The sequence below is a fragment of the Notolepis coatsorum genome (genome assembly GCF_963971535.1).
Source record: "Notolepis coatsorum genome assembly, chromosome: 4".
Taxonomy (NCBI): Eukaryota; Metazoa; Chordata; class Actinopteri; order Aulopiformes; family Paralepididae; genus Notolepis; species Notolepis coatsorum.
In genome coordinates this window covers 144675520-144691054 of record NC_140168.1, presented here as the reverse complement: position 1 = coordinate 144691054, position 15535 = coordinate 144675520, and the positions used below count along the sequence as shown (strand labels likewise).

Here is a 15535-nt window from a genome sequence, read left to right as displayed (position 1 = left end):
ATTAAGTTTTTGTAACAAAATAAGTGTGTGTGTGAGTGAGAGAGAATGACGGACAATTGCTTGCTGTGTGAGAGAGAGAGAGAGAGAGATAGAGAGAATTAAGTACATTTGCTGAAATACAGTTCTTAATTTTCTCACTTGCTATGTGAGAATGTTAGTTATTATGTTCTCAATGCCCCTTGCATTGGATGAGTTGTGTGGAAGCGTAGTTCTAGTGCTATCTCTTTGTACATTGTGGCTGTGTCTGACAAGTTAACAATAAATAATGGTATCAGGAATACATTTGCCTCCTGCATGAACTGTGCATAGCTGAATAGACTGTATTTTAACGCCGGTCATATGGTGGTACTTGGAGAGCCAGCTACGTTCTCAGGTGGTACTTGGTGTAAAAAGTTTGAGAACCACTGGCCTAGGCATTGTCCAACTAACACCTCTCCCGAAGGCTAACCGGTCATGTCCGCTTCCATTCATTGTGCTAAGCTAGGCTAACGTGCAGCCAGATAGCTTTCTACTGAACGCACAGAGAGGAAACTGGTATCTGGCTGCACGTTAGCCTAGCTTAGCACAATGAATGGAAGCGGACATGACCGGTTAGCCTTCGGGAGAGGTGTTAGTTGTACAATGCCTAGGCTAACCAGTCATGTCCACTTCCATTCATTGTGCTAAGCTAGGCTAACATCCAGACCCCAGGAAGAATAGTCGCTGCTGAGGCAGTGACTAATGGGGATCTGAAATAAAGAAATAAAGAAATGCAGCCAGATAGCTTTCTACTGAACACACAAAGAGGAAACTGGTATCTATCTTCTTGTCTCTCTCTGGAGAAGACGGTAAGCTAATTTCCCAAAATGTTGGTGTGTTCCTTTTAATAAATAATAGGTATGAATGAAAAACTGAGTTTCCTGCACTGGGGCTCTTAGTACCTAGAAGTGGGTTAGACTACTCACCTAGAAGTGGGTTAGACTACTCAGGCCACAGTCATTCCCACGTCACAGAAAACGAGGGTTTACCCTCGGCTGACGGACTGGGGGTCTTTGCACCTAGGAGTGGGTCAGATTACTCACCCAGAAGTGGGTCAAACTACTCAGGAGACCTGGGGGAATATCCTGGGACTCCTGCAACGTTCACGGGAAGCGATGAATTTGCAAAACCGAGAACCACTTTACCCAGAGCTGTCCTCACTACAGCACGCGGTAATGGGGACCAGAAGGGACACGGCAGCCACGGCTCCCGCCTTCTGGCTCGACAACCTTGGGCCTCAGGGGCAGTGGAACCTATTGCCCCAGATACCCACACCGAACCCCTCCAATAGGGGAACGGACCATGCCGCCGGGTATACCCAGACTAAATGAGATCTCTTGTGTTATCAGATCAAGAACTCAACATGGCAATCCAAAACACATACAGCACCTGTGGGTGTGTTCCATATGGTTACAAAACTTTGTAACAAAAGGAAACTGCACGTTTGTGGTCAACCCAGCCAACCAAAGGGAAAGTCCATATCACCAGGGGAAACAAACAACCAAAGAAAAAGCAACCAGTACGAATGCACGCTGTGCAACCAGACAGTACAAATGCACGCTGTCAGTCAACCTGAATCCGAGGGCAGGGAAACTCCTGATACAGAGGAGATATCACCTAGCCTGAAGAATGAATCCGAGGGCAGGGAAACTCCTGATATAGAGGAGATATCACCTAGCCTGACGAACCAACCCAAAAAATCTGTTGGAGCCTTGGTGTCCCAATATAAGTGACTTTGGTCGCACTCGCCATAGCACTGATTCTGGGGTCCATAAGGGCAGTCGATTACCCCAGGACTCGTACTGAGTGGGAATTTGACGAACCGACAATTTAAGGAATGCGAAGGGATACCAGTGACATTCTATAGGATGATCACCCATGTCCCTTGCAAACCGAGAAACACCTTAAAGAGATGGGAGGCCTGGTCAGGCTATAAATCCACCTCTTTGGGAGAAACGGATCGGGAAAAGGAAAAAAAGTCCCTACTGCTCCTTACCCGATCCGGACCCCCAATGTTGGATATTGAATCCAGAAGGGGAATGTAACAAATACAGGACATGGAGGGACCTGGCCACACAAAGGGACGCAATATGTCTAGGTGTGGTGGGTGCCGAAGTACTAACAGTGTACCCCTCAGACCCGAAATATCTACTAAGATAAAAAAGAGACTGTACCACGGTCATAGCACGTTCTAGATACAAGAGTAATCTAGAATGGGGACCCTGGGAAAAATTATCCAACTGTTCTACCACCAGAATAAATGGTACCCGAGCAGTAGAGGTGAGCCTGGACAGGAAGCCAATCAGTATCAGACAGGAGAACCGGCTACGGCCAAAATAATCCTGTATACTAAATGGCCCCAAGCATCGGAAAGGGAGGCTATGGCCCTCTTTAAATTCCTCAAGACCCTCGAACGGAACCTCAGGCCCAGGGAATGCCTGGACCTGAGATACCCCTCCTGGTCACCGACCAGGCAGGGGGATGCCCATTTCATAATGTGCCTACGGGGGAGAGACTGTCCCCTCCCTGACGATGACGAAGTACATCTGGGTGCGGGGGAGGGATAGAGCCCTCCCCGACAAAGAGATAAGGTGCCCTTCAGAGGAGATATATGGGCAGAGCTCTCTTGAGTGTCAGTCAAGAGTTTGTCCTCGACCAGACCACACCGACCAGACTACACCAGACCTGAGGTGGCTTTAAAACAAAATTGATGAATAACTCAGTCACACAGGCCATACCGTATGCCCTGGATGAAGATGAAGTCATCCTACGAGATACTGTGATGGATGGATATACTCGGTGATGTACCTCTGGCCACAGGGGGCTCACCTACACCCTCTACCTCGTTAATGGACTACCCCATACTTCACCAAGGAACAACATGGATGCGGCAGGTACCGCCCCTTCTTGGGATAATGTGTGACGATGACGACCATGCAGACCAGAGAATCCAGCTCTTTGATGACCAGGGGAGGAAGTTTGCCGATGACAAGCTGAAGTCTCCCCATACGTGGGAGACAATAGTGGGGATAAGGCAAGGGGCGTGGCCTCAGCACGATACATACGCCAACCTGACCTTCGAGGACTACTTCAACCTGAAAAATTCTTCAATGGTGAGATCTTGCATCGTCTCCCCCCACCTCTACTCCTGCCATGATGTCAGCACCACCCCTGTCACCCTATATAAATGCTCCTGCATTTTACCCTGGCTATGTGCCACCAGCAGTGGTGACCCCTATCCCGTCTGGGCCTTCCAGCCAGGAGAATCGAGATGGACGTAAGAAACGGCGGAAGAAACGTGATTAATGTCTATAACATTAATAGTAATACTAAATAGTAGTAGTAATACTAAACAATAATCAGTATAATCAGTATGTATTATTCTCCTAACTCTGCTAGACCAGTGGTTCTCAACTGGTCTAGCCTCGGGACCCAACATTTTCCTTATTAAGTTGCGACCCACATTTTTGAACCACTATGATTTATGTAAAAAAAAATTGCAGTAATACGCAATCTTTCAAAACATGAAATAAACACAAGTGCAACTATTGCTAAAAACCCAATGAAATAAAATAATAATAAATAATATATGCTTCTTAGCAGATTTCTTAGCTTAACATAACATACCTAAGTTTGGGTGAACTAATGGGATAACTGGGGTTGCAACAAAAGTACAACTAGGGCTAAAAACCCAATGAAATAAAATAATTATAATAATAATTAATAATTATGCTTCTTAGCAGACTTCTTAGCTTAACATAACAGACCTACAGTAAGTTTGGGGGACCTAATGGGATAACTGGGGTTGCAACAAAAGTGCAACTAAGGGCTAAAAACACAATGTAATAATAATAATAATAATAATAATAATAATAATAATAATAAATAATATATCCTTAGCAGACTTCTTAGCTTAACATCCCAGGGAACTAATGGGATAACTGGGGATGTTGTTTGCTCCTGACAAGAGTCTCAAAGTCTGGGGTGATGGTAGACGAAGCAACTCTGAGGTCATGCTCAATGTCCAATCTGTTCCTCCGCTTTGTCTTCAGCTGGACCAGAGCTGAGAAGCCACTTTCACAAAGATAGGTAGTGCAAATTTTTTTTTTTTTTTTAATAAATACACACACATCCGCGACCCATTCAAAATGGCCCGCGACCCACCAGTTGAGGAAACACTGCGCTAGACCATGGCTACTCGCCCCAGCCAGGCTGAACATAGCTAGACGAGTCATAAGTAATTTGTAGTGCTGTCAGGCGATTACATTTTTTTATCTAATTAATTACAGGATATGTAATTAACACTTTAATCGCCGATGACGTGTTTAGACGTCATTCCTAGCCATGCTCATTCTGCCGAAGACGCCGTAACTCGTTTTTGATATCAATAATTCAAAAATCTGTGATCGAAATCATATTTCTCCTCCGGAGACATGAGATGTACTGGTAAGCTCCACTCAACTGTCTTAACGGTTCAAGAGCGCCATCCGGTGCCAAGAGGGAGGGGCGCGCCAAACAGGAAGTGCTCATCCATAATCCGTCCGGGCACTCGCGGCCGGACCCCATCTCAACACACTGGATAATCAATCGCTCGCCCTAACTCAATAAACAACGTTATTTGGACGTATATAGTATTATACAACCTGGAAATGGTTCATCAGGATCAACATCCCATAATCGAAAACTGTCTACTCCACGCTAATCCCCCAACGGCGCGAGGAACATACGGTAAGATCCAGCGTTATTTTCTAACGTATTCCATATAAACTGCTCTGATGACCATATGACCCACACTAGACGAATGGTATAACGTTGCCCACGGAATTATAAACGCCCCCTCGCCCATCCGGTCAATATCAGATGATGCGTAGTAACTTCTAGAACCACGTCCAGTTGAAATTTTTCATCTGCCAACGATCGCTACCAAACTGTATTTGATCATCAATATAATGCATTTGGAGCTATAAATCAAGTTCTGGAGAAAGCTGCAGAAAACGATAAAAACATACTTATACTTTAGACCATATTTTAGTATGAATATGTGAATGAAAAAGTATATCGTTGCTACACCCTGAACAATGGATATAGGACATTGAATGGGCCATAATAATGGCAATTTAGCAATAGAATTTAAAAAGTTATAGCCCTGCAAAGAAGGGGAACTTCTCCATAGACAAATAGAGCTGGCTAGGGATGGTAAATTATGAATTTGAACCATGGCGATCAAAGTGTTAATTAATTGCATTTTAATCGCATAACCATTTTAGGCCTGATATTCTATAATCATATTTCAAATGGCATGTGTCCGGATGGCAGAATTCAGTACTGTATCTACAAAACCTTCTGTTTAATCATCTTCCATTTATTCATTTGCTTAGATTTTTCAGGTCTGGTAAATTTTTGCATGGTGTTATTCAGTCAAAGATAAAACATTTTTTATTGATATTCTCATTTGGTTCATTACAATTTACTCAAGCCTAGTAACAGACACAGTATTCCTGACACTGGGAATACATTCCCTGAGATCCATAGATGTCCCTAGAATCAGATACCAAGAACATGCAAATAGCAATATTAAAAAAAAAAAGTCTGTAAATGTGTTTTTTTTTGTTGCTGTGTAATTAATTAATCTAACGCGATAAACTGACAGCCCTAGTAATTTGCATGTGTAAAATGACCCTGAGGTGAATTGTGTATAACATACTTCTTACGCCTCCTTCCACCAGGCGCCTCTGCTTTCCAGACCATGCAGTACCTTCCTCACCAGCAGCCCAGCTACCCTGTCCACGGACACTTCACCACCCAGTCTGGTCAGCACCTCCGCCTACTAGTAGGGATGGGAATTGATAGGATTTTATCGATACCATTCCATTATCGATTCTGCTTATTGATTCGATTCTTTATCGATACCCTTATCGATACCTGATCGATTTATAATTTACATAAATAAATTGGAAATGCAACAGAACTACATTTACATTTAGTCATTTAGCGGACGCTTTTATCCAAAGCGACTTACAAGTTCTGTACGACAAGCCATCAGGAAGGGCACAACTCTATCAGCTGAGCAACAATGTTCATCAAAGTGTTTAGTGCTACAGTGTAGGTTAGTTTATTAGGACAAGTGCATGACAGTACGGTTAGTTAGGGTTAGATATATATTTTTTTTATTCAGATAATGGTTGAAGAAGTGAGTCTTTAGTCGACGGCGAAAGATTGGACGTGATTCGGCTGTCCTAACTGGGGTGGGTAGTTCATTCCACCATTGTGGGGCAAGGACTGAGAATAGGTGACTTCTCTTTGATGACCCTCCCGGAGCTTGGATAGGAGTAGGTCTGAGGCGGCCAGAAGATGCAGAGCGTAGGGGTCTAAGCTGGTTAGAATAACAACATGCAACTTGACATTTCTGATTGTCATTTATTGTTGAGCCCCCATGTCAGAAAAATACAAAAACTGTAAAAGATAAAACATTAACTATAGCCTACACTTAAATAAAATAATGTATTTGAGATTCTCTTAAAATGTATTTATTTTTTTATTCTTAAACTAATTTAATCTATTGAATAACAGGTTGTTATTCCTCTGACTTCTGTCTCACACACACACACACACACACACACACACACACACACACACACACACACGCACACACACAGAGCTCCCTCCCCGGGCCCCTGTCCTATAAGGTATTGGCTTGTGTTGCTACACGGACACATTTGTATGTTGCACCACCACGGTACTTCCTGGCTTACAGTGTACAGACTAGTAAACAAACACTTATTATTATGTGAACTAAAGAGTACAAGGTTTACACAACAGCCCCCACCTGCTGTTTTATTGTATTTGTACCTGTACTATCCGCTGTCAGCTGTTTATCTCTCTTTGTGAGCTTGATTAAATAGCGTTAGCTCACGTTAGCTAGCGTTAGCTCCGCGGCTAATTTTAGCTCACCCTGAACTAAATCAATGACTAGGTTCTAAAGCATTCAAGTAGTTTTCACTGCACATAGAAGTAGCCAAACAGCGGGAGCATTTCGGGAGCATATTACCAAAACCCAGGCAATTTCGAGCCCTTAAGGAATCAAATAGAGTCTGCCATGGCTACATGCTAACGTTATTGCGCAACTGTAGGAAAAACCTGGCAGCGATAAGGGAATCGAAAGTCACGGGAGCCACACGGTTCCAGGCATCGGCCAATTAGGAACGGTTTTCGATTCCCATCCCTACCTACTAGCCTGCCTCTTGTGTTCCCAGTGCTCTGCCACACCCTCGATAGAGATGCTGTATATCCCTTAATTAATATCAACCAAAATTATAATTGTCGTTGACATCCAACGCTTAACACATTGGGTGCCACGCCCCTTGAGTGCCAGCGCTTTAGTCAATGGGAGGTTGGGCATATTTGCGAACGCTTAAACTATATCTTAAATTATGGCTATGGGTCTAAAACACCCCTCGCTTATCAATGACTTGCTTGCAGTCAACATGTACGAAACGGATTGTTTTTTCATTGGTACATTTCCGTTTTATACCGTTTTGAATACGAGAAATTTCAGAGAAATTCCGCGATAATAGCCCTTTAGTGGAATACACAAAACACGTAATTTTTTGGCTGATTTATGAATAGTTTTCAAATAAATGCTAGATTATTGATAGTATATGTGTACTTATAGAGAAGAGAAGCGGGCTGAAAAATCTATTATCCATGACCTGGTCAGCGCTAACGTCATACACGCACACACACAGACACGTTGTGATCGCTATGAAAAAAACATCTGATTAACCCAATACTGGTAAAATAGAGTCCTTACCTCACATCAGATGTTCTACAAAAAGATTAATCCAATTCCTGATCGCCATTCCAAATATTCATCGCGTTTATTGATCCAACGTTATAGTCTGAAACACATAATCGAAAGCTGCTCCGAGCCTCCCCAGTGAATGTGGTAACAGACACTGCTTGCCAGAGATGGGGAAACCCGGGACCGGACTTTTTTTCTGATGCACATGGCCACTCAATCCATTCCAATGATGCGCATTACCATCCGGGAGACGATAGGCGGCGTTATTTGCCCTTTTTCGAGCTCAGAGCCATTCCCAATGATAACGTCAGGCTGGATGGATGAAAAATGAATGGATATTGCTAATAAAAGAAATAACGAGAAAACTCGTCATTGGCACTCGACACATGGCGAGTTAGGTCGAGAAATCTCATCGTTGGCACTCAAAGTGTTAACGAGATATCTAGTATAGCAACGGTGTAAAATTATCTGAATTGTGTCGTGTGTTTCATTTTCATTTCAAACCTTTATTTCAACTCGTAAGACACTGAGGTTACCCTCATTTACATCGACGACGAGCTTACAAAACAAGACACCGTTTTATCAGCGATTTCATGCATATAGGCACAATAAACAAGAATAAACTATAAAATAAAATAGATGGTTACAAGTCGACACACTGTGGTCGGGGATCATACTTTGACACAAAAGAAGGAAGAATCTTCCATAGATATATAAAGACTAGATGGCGCAAGGCAGAGTCTCCCACGTAGTTCACCGGTGGCCATCTTGCTATGGTGCTACTGCTTTAACACATTCGGGGCCATTGGGATTAGACAGGGCCCACTCTAGGAGGCCAGCTTTTCATTACAACGTTTCACTGTGCGTGAGGTTGTTTGTAGAGCTAAATCTATATTTTATATTATTGCTATGTGTCCATTGTCATTGTCAATTGACAGTATAAACCTTCCCTTCTATATGCCATAAAGAAATATATTTTATAGCGTTGTGAATATGAATGTTATATCGGAATGGTCTGGTATAATTCCTGCAACGCTAGTTATAGGGCGATAAGCTAATAACGTTAAATCGATTGGCGTTTCGGCCCTACACAAGCTAGAGTTAAAAATCAAAATGCATATGATCGGTATCATGTTCCACCACGAATACATGAAAAGGGGGGGGCGGGGGAAGTCATTTCTGATTATTGATTACCAATAACGCCATTTGTTATTGCAACAAGATACGCTGACCGGGTGGATGGCTATGAAAACATGGCCCGATCAGGCTGAAATTGACATCAAATCGTTCTTACCTGTGGCCGGTTGGATTCCAAAAATAATTTCCCAGTTATTTGATCGCCATCTGGTAGATCGATATGTCCATTGGCTGATGCTATATTCCTTTACTGTATACTGAATTCGGCGTCGCAAAAAGTATTCCAGGCGATCTGGTGAAGCCATAGCTTTAGGCTAACAGAAAAGTCCACCCGGAGCGAAAAAAAAGTGACACCCGATCTGCAACAGGGGAAACTGCATTCTCGAGACAGCGCCAATACCAGGATCTGGCCGGTACTGCACTTTTGGAGTCCCAATATGCCTTTTCCAGCCAAAATACAGCTCTGTGACAACATCCGGGATATTAAAATGGAATAAAAGCAAAAACGAGTTTAACATGTGTATATATACGTGGTTGGCCTTCAAAGGTCGGCTCCCAAACACGTATACGTGGTTGGCCCCGAACCAGTTAAGGTGAGTGATCTGCACAAACAAAAATACTCGCGTTTATTACAAACGTTATTAACGTGGCTATGATTCTTGCTTGGAAGAACTTTTATTACATTTTTTTTAAATTTCATATGAAAATCCATTATAAGTATGCAGTATGATGACGTTTTCAACAAACTACACGGTTGAAAATTGAGCAAGCTATGGTTATTTCAATAGTACATGCACTAATATAGACATTCATGTTATGAGTGGGCGTGCTACCCTGTAGCAAGATGGCCACTATGTGGCAATGTCGTTCTCCGTTGGCCAGCAGCGCGGGTGAGTCATCTACTCTTTATATCTATGGAACCTTCAGCTTCACAGTCAGTCAGAGGGCATTCCAGGTGTTGGAAGCGTCAAAGGAAAAAACAGTTTCTCCCAGTTCAGAGTAAACTGGAGGAACCCAACCAGTCATTTGAAGGTGTAGAATAGGCTCCAAGATGCCAATGGTGCTGTGAGGTCAAATGTGTGTGTTGTACGGGTGTAATGGTACACAGAAGCCACGGTTCGGTACGTACCTCGGTATTGGGGTCACTGTTCGGTACGAGTTCGGTACAACAGACTTTTTTTTTTATAATAATATACTTTAAAAAGAAAATTATATATTATATTTATGATAATAATAATAATTATTATTAACACTTTAACTGCCGGAAAACGCTTTACAGCGTCATTCCCGGCCATGCTCAAGTTGCCGAAGGACGCTGTACAGCGTCTTTAATATCAATATTTCAAAAATCTGTGATCGGATTCATATTTCCCCTCCGCTGGCCTGAGATCCACCAGGAGGACCCACTGAGCTCTCTGGCGGTTCAGGAGCGCCATCTGGTGGCCGATCGGCGCAATCGCCAAACAGGAAGTGCTATGGAGGTTGTGCTGGTCGGCCATATTACTTCCGGGCACTCGGTACATGTCCCGGGACTCTGGCTCGTCACAATATAATAGCGATCCATTGCCAATAACTCGATAAACAACATGATTTGGACGTATATAGTATTATACAAGCTGGAAATGGTTCATCAGGATAAACATCCCATAATCGAAAACGGTCTACACCACGCTGATCGTCCCAACGGCGCGAGGAAGATCCGGTAAGATCCAGCGTTATTTTCTAACGTATTCCATATAAACTGTTATGATGAACATATGACCCACACTAGATGAATGATATAACGCTGCCCACGGAATTATAAACGATCCCCCGCCCATCCGGTCATCATCAGATCATACGTAGATCATTCTAGAAGTACGTCCAATTGAAATTTTTTATATCGCCCCGATTGCCATCAAACTGTATTTCATCATCAATATAATGCATTTGAGGCTATAGATCACGTTCTGGAGAAAGCTGCAGAAAGAGATGAAAACATACTTATACATTAGACCATACTTTACTATGAATATGTGAATGAAAACGTTTAACGTTGCTACACAATGAACAATACATATAGGACTTTGAATGGGCCCTAATAATGGCAATGTAGCAATAGAATTTAAAAAGTTATAGCCATGCAAAGAAGGGGTACTTCTCCATAGACAAATAGAGCCGGCAACCTATGGTATAGAATGAATTTAACCCATGGCACCCAAAGTGTTAAATAGAATCTTCTATAGAATAGAATTTTCTATAGGCTTGCCGTGGTAGTCGGTGATACTGATGTCATTCTGTGTTCAGGCATCCACTTGCCTACTGCCCCTTTAACACTTTCAGTGCCACGGACGACATATCTCGTTTTATTAGGCCCCCCACTGAGTGCCCACGACGACAAATATAGTTTTATTTGTTTATTAGCTATCTTATTTCATCAACCGAGTCTCCCGTTGGTACAGCAGCTCCTCCAGCAGCTCAGAATGGAAAAAAGCGCCCCTATCGTCTATCCCTGTGTAACTGCAGGTCAGTCGCTTAGACTGACCTGGGATCAGTCGATATGTAGAGGCGGATCCAGCTGGCTCCTTGAGCTGGCAAGCTGTCTGCTCAACATGGAAGTCATCGCGGGACGGGAATCAGCCTGGAATATATATTCACAGTAGCCAATACTCAATCAATAAGCGTGATCGATATTTGGAATGGCGATCAGGAATTGGAATGATCTTTTTGGCGAACATCTGATCTGAGGTAAGGAATCTATTTTACCAGTCTTGGGATAATCCGAGTTGTATTCGCTGTGATCTCAGCGTTTGCCCTGTGTGTGTGTGCGTGATCGCTGATGAGGAAATCAGAGAATAGATTTTTCAGATCGCCTATATAGCGTGCATACGTACACATAATACTATCGATAATCTAGCGTTTATTTGAAAACGATTCATAAATGGGCCGAAAAATGACAGTTTTTGTGTATTCTATAATATTCCAGTAAACGTCTTTTATCATGGAATCTTTATATTTTCCTTGAAAACGAGGGCTTTTCAAAATGCTATAAAACGAAAATTAACCGATAAAAAAACAATCCGCTTCGACAATGTTGACTGGAAAACGAGTCATTGATAAGCGACGGGCAAAACATAGATTAGGCGTTTTTAACGCTAACATTGAAGTGGATGGTGGGCATTCAACCGGTAAATCAAGGTTAAGCAAGGGCTCTGAAAGTGTTAACAACTTATCCTTGCGCATCCTTAAGTTTCAGTTTCACTTCCAGAGAGAATTAACTTCACGACGAGACTGAATACTACAGAACAGAGATGACATGTTACTTACAACAATGGCAGAGGATTATTTGGATTTAAACACATTGGAGCTCAGATGATCTGTCTGGAAAAGTATGCTTCTTTTTTTTATTTGATTGTGGGGAGAATGTTGTGTCTTTCCCTTGGTTTCATTTGGTTAACGTTATTGAGCGAACAAGAAAACGACCCTGCAGCTGTTCAAATGTAAATGTGCCTTTCTCGTGCACTCGCCCGCTCTGAACTGAAGTCGGAGAGGGAGGGATGCGGAGCGTTGTGTGCGCGCTTCCGACTGCGTGTGTGTGGGGTGCTCTGTGTCCCTCTCTCTCCCTCTCTCGTCACAGTCTGTATCCCGACTGTGACGGTGTGCCGCACGCTGTTCTCGCATGTGCGACTGGTGTGTTTGTGCTGAGGCGTATTCGCCGTATGGCGCGCGTACCGCACCGTGATGGCCGTACCGTAAATTCGCGGGACGAATACACGTACCATTACACCCCTAGTGTGTTGTCATCCTGTTCTAACGGGTCACTCTGTCCCGTCTTGTGTAGGATTCATCCCTGGGGCTGGGATCCCCCTGCAGAAGCAGCTGGAGCACGCCAACCAACAGTCGGGCTTCACCGATGCGGTAAGGCAACAGGACTTGTCACCATCTATGGTCATGTACAGACACCTGCATGCACACAGACGCATACATACATGCAATATTGCCTACTGTACATAACATACACATAGGTTTTTTAAGAGCAGTCGCCATACAGTGTTAATTGTTTGTTTCAATTAGTCCTGTGTATTGTCATGTCAGAGGTGTGTTGTAATAAGGTTATGTACATTTGTTTTTGTTTTTTATTTTGTCCAGCATGTGGTCTTTGTACTGCATGATTATGTACATTGTTTATTGTTCATTGTCTTTGTATTGCATGTTCTTTGCATGTTTTGTGTCTACATCAACCTGCAAAGAGACTACAGAATGCAAATGAGCTTATAGCTACAATCTGGCATGTTTACATATAAATGTTCATTAACACTTTGATCGCCATGCTTAAATTCATAATTTACCATCCTTCGCCAGCCCTATTTAATATGGAGAAGTTCCCCTTCTTTGCAGGGCTATAACTTTTTAAATTGTATTGCTAAATTGACATTACTATGGCCCATTTAACGTCCTATATCTATTGTTCAGGGTGTAGCAACGTTATACTTTTTCATTCACATATCATACTAAAATACGGTCTAAAGTATAAGTGTTTTTATCGTTTTCTGCAGCTTTCTCCAGAACGTGATTTATAGCTCCAAATGCATTATATTGATGATCAAATACAGTTTGATAACAATCTGCGCGAGATAAAAAATGTCAACTGGACGTGCTTCTAGAAGTTACTAAGTATGATCTGATGATGACCGGATGGGGGGGGGGGGGTCGTTTATAATTCCGTGGCCAATGTTATATGATTCATCTAGTGTGGGTGATATGATCATTAGAGCAGTTAGTATCGAACACATTGAAAAATAACGCTGAATCTTACCGTAGCTTCCTCGCGCCGTTGGGCGATGAGCATGGAACAGACATTTTCCTATTATGGGATGTACAAATATGAGATCCATTTCCAGGTTGTATAATAGTATATACGCCCAAATCATGTTGTTTTATCGAGTTATTGGTAACGGATTGCTATCCGTTGTGTCCAGCTCGAGTCCTGAGACTATTACCGAGTGATCGGACCGAATTGAAATGAGCAGCAGCTTCCACTTCCTGTTTCCGCCCTGGGCGATCCGCCGATCGGCCACCAGATGGCGCTCTTGAACCGTTGGAGAGTTGAGGGGGGCTCAACAGTACATCTCATGTCTCCGGGGGAGAAATATGATTTCGATCACAGATTTTTGAAATATTGATATCAAAGATGAGTTACGGCGTCTTCGGCAGAATGAGCATGGCTAGGAATGACGTCTAAACACGTCATCGGCGATTAAAGTGTTAATTACAAATCCTGTAATTAATTAGATAAAAAAATGTAATCGCCTGACAGCACTACAAATTACTTATGACTCGTCTAGCTATGTTCAGCCTGTTCAGCGTCTTTGGCAGAATGAGCATGGCGGGGAAAGACGTGTTCCAGCGTTTTTGGCGATTAAAGTGTTAATGTGCATTGTCCCTATGTTTAAATACATAAATGTAATTGAAATTGAGGACGGATGTGACCGGCATTGTGTTTGGGATGCCGGCAACATGTTTGGAGGTTGGAACTCCTGTCTTTTCAAGATGGGCACGGATCACTTTAGGGACACACTGGAAGCTCCCAGAGGCGATGCGTTTATTAGCACCGCGGACGATTGCTTTGCGGGCGTGAATATTTGGCTTGCTTCGTTTGCAGCACTTTCAGTGAACCACACTCACTCCATGTTGCATCAGCGTAATTTGAAGCTAGTGAAGGGTTTTCTGCATTTAAAAGAACACGCCAACATTTTGGGAAATTAGCTTATCGTCTTCTCTAGAGAGACAAGAAGATAGATGCCAGTTTCCTCTCTGTGCGTTCAGTAGAAAGCTATCTGACCCTCACGTTAGCCTAGCTTAGCACAATGAATGGAAGCGGAGGGTGACGGGTAGCCTAGGCTTCCATTCATTGTGCTAAGCTAGGCTAACGTGCAGCCAGATAGCTTTGTACTGAACACACAGAGAGGAAACTGGTATCTATCTTCCCAAAATGTTGGCGTGTTTCTTTAAGTCCTCATGCAGTTGACATTGAAATCCACTGAGGTTGGGAGTAGCACATCAGATATTAAAGGAACTCGCCAACTTTTTGGGAAATTAGCTTATTTGCCATCTACCCTGGAGTTAGACAAGCAGATACATACCCTTTTCTTCTCTGTGCATGCATTAGGCTTAGGGAACAGCCGCACCGTTAGCCTAGCTTAGCGTCATTCACTGGAAGTAGGTGTGCCAGTGTAGCCTAGTTCCCAACAGTCACGAAATACACTCCAAATACAACTCTAAAACTCTCCTGTAAACATGTTGTGACCTGTGTATTTACATGGAGAAATAAAAAAAATATATATATATATATTAATTAGACATTTTCGTTTTCTAAGCAGATATATACTCAGATTTATTTTTTGATGCACTGCAGTGATTTCATCACCTCAAAAGCCCTGTTTTTTTTAAAATGCTAGGTTAACGGTGCGGCTGTTCCCTAAGCCTAATGCATGTACAGAGAATCTGCTTGTCTAACTTGAGGGTAGATGGCAAATAAGCTAATTTCCCCAAAAGTTGGCATGCTCCTTTAACAATCTGGTGATATTTGTATATGTGGTG

At 42.8% G+C, this 15535-nt stretch overlaps 1 protein-coding gene across 1 annotated transcript in view; it reads left to right on the top strand.

Moving 5' to 3' along the window:
• Positions 1-15535, top strand: part of gps2 (G protein pathway suppressor 2) — a 36380-nt gene that overhangs the window by 19913 nt on the left and 932 nt on the right. The window contains exons 8-9 of the mRNA XM_084312797.1: positions 5745-5828; positions 12777-12853. Of these exons, the coding sequence (XP_084168923.1) occupies positions 5745-5828; positions 12777-12853 (161 nt within the window). The remainder of the gene's footprint in view (positions 1-5744; positions 5829-12776; positions 12854-15535) is intronic.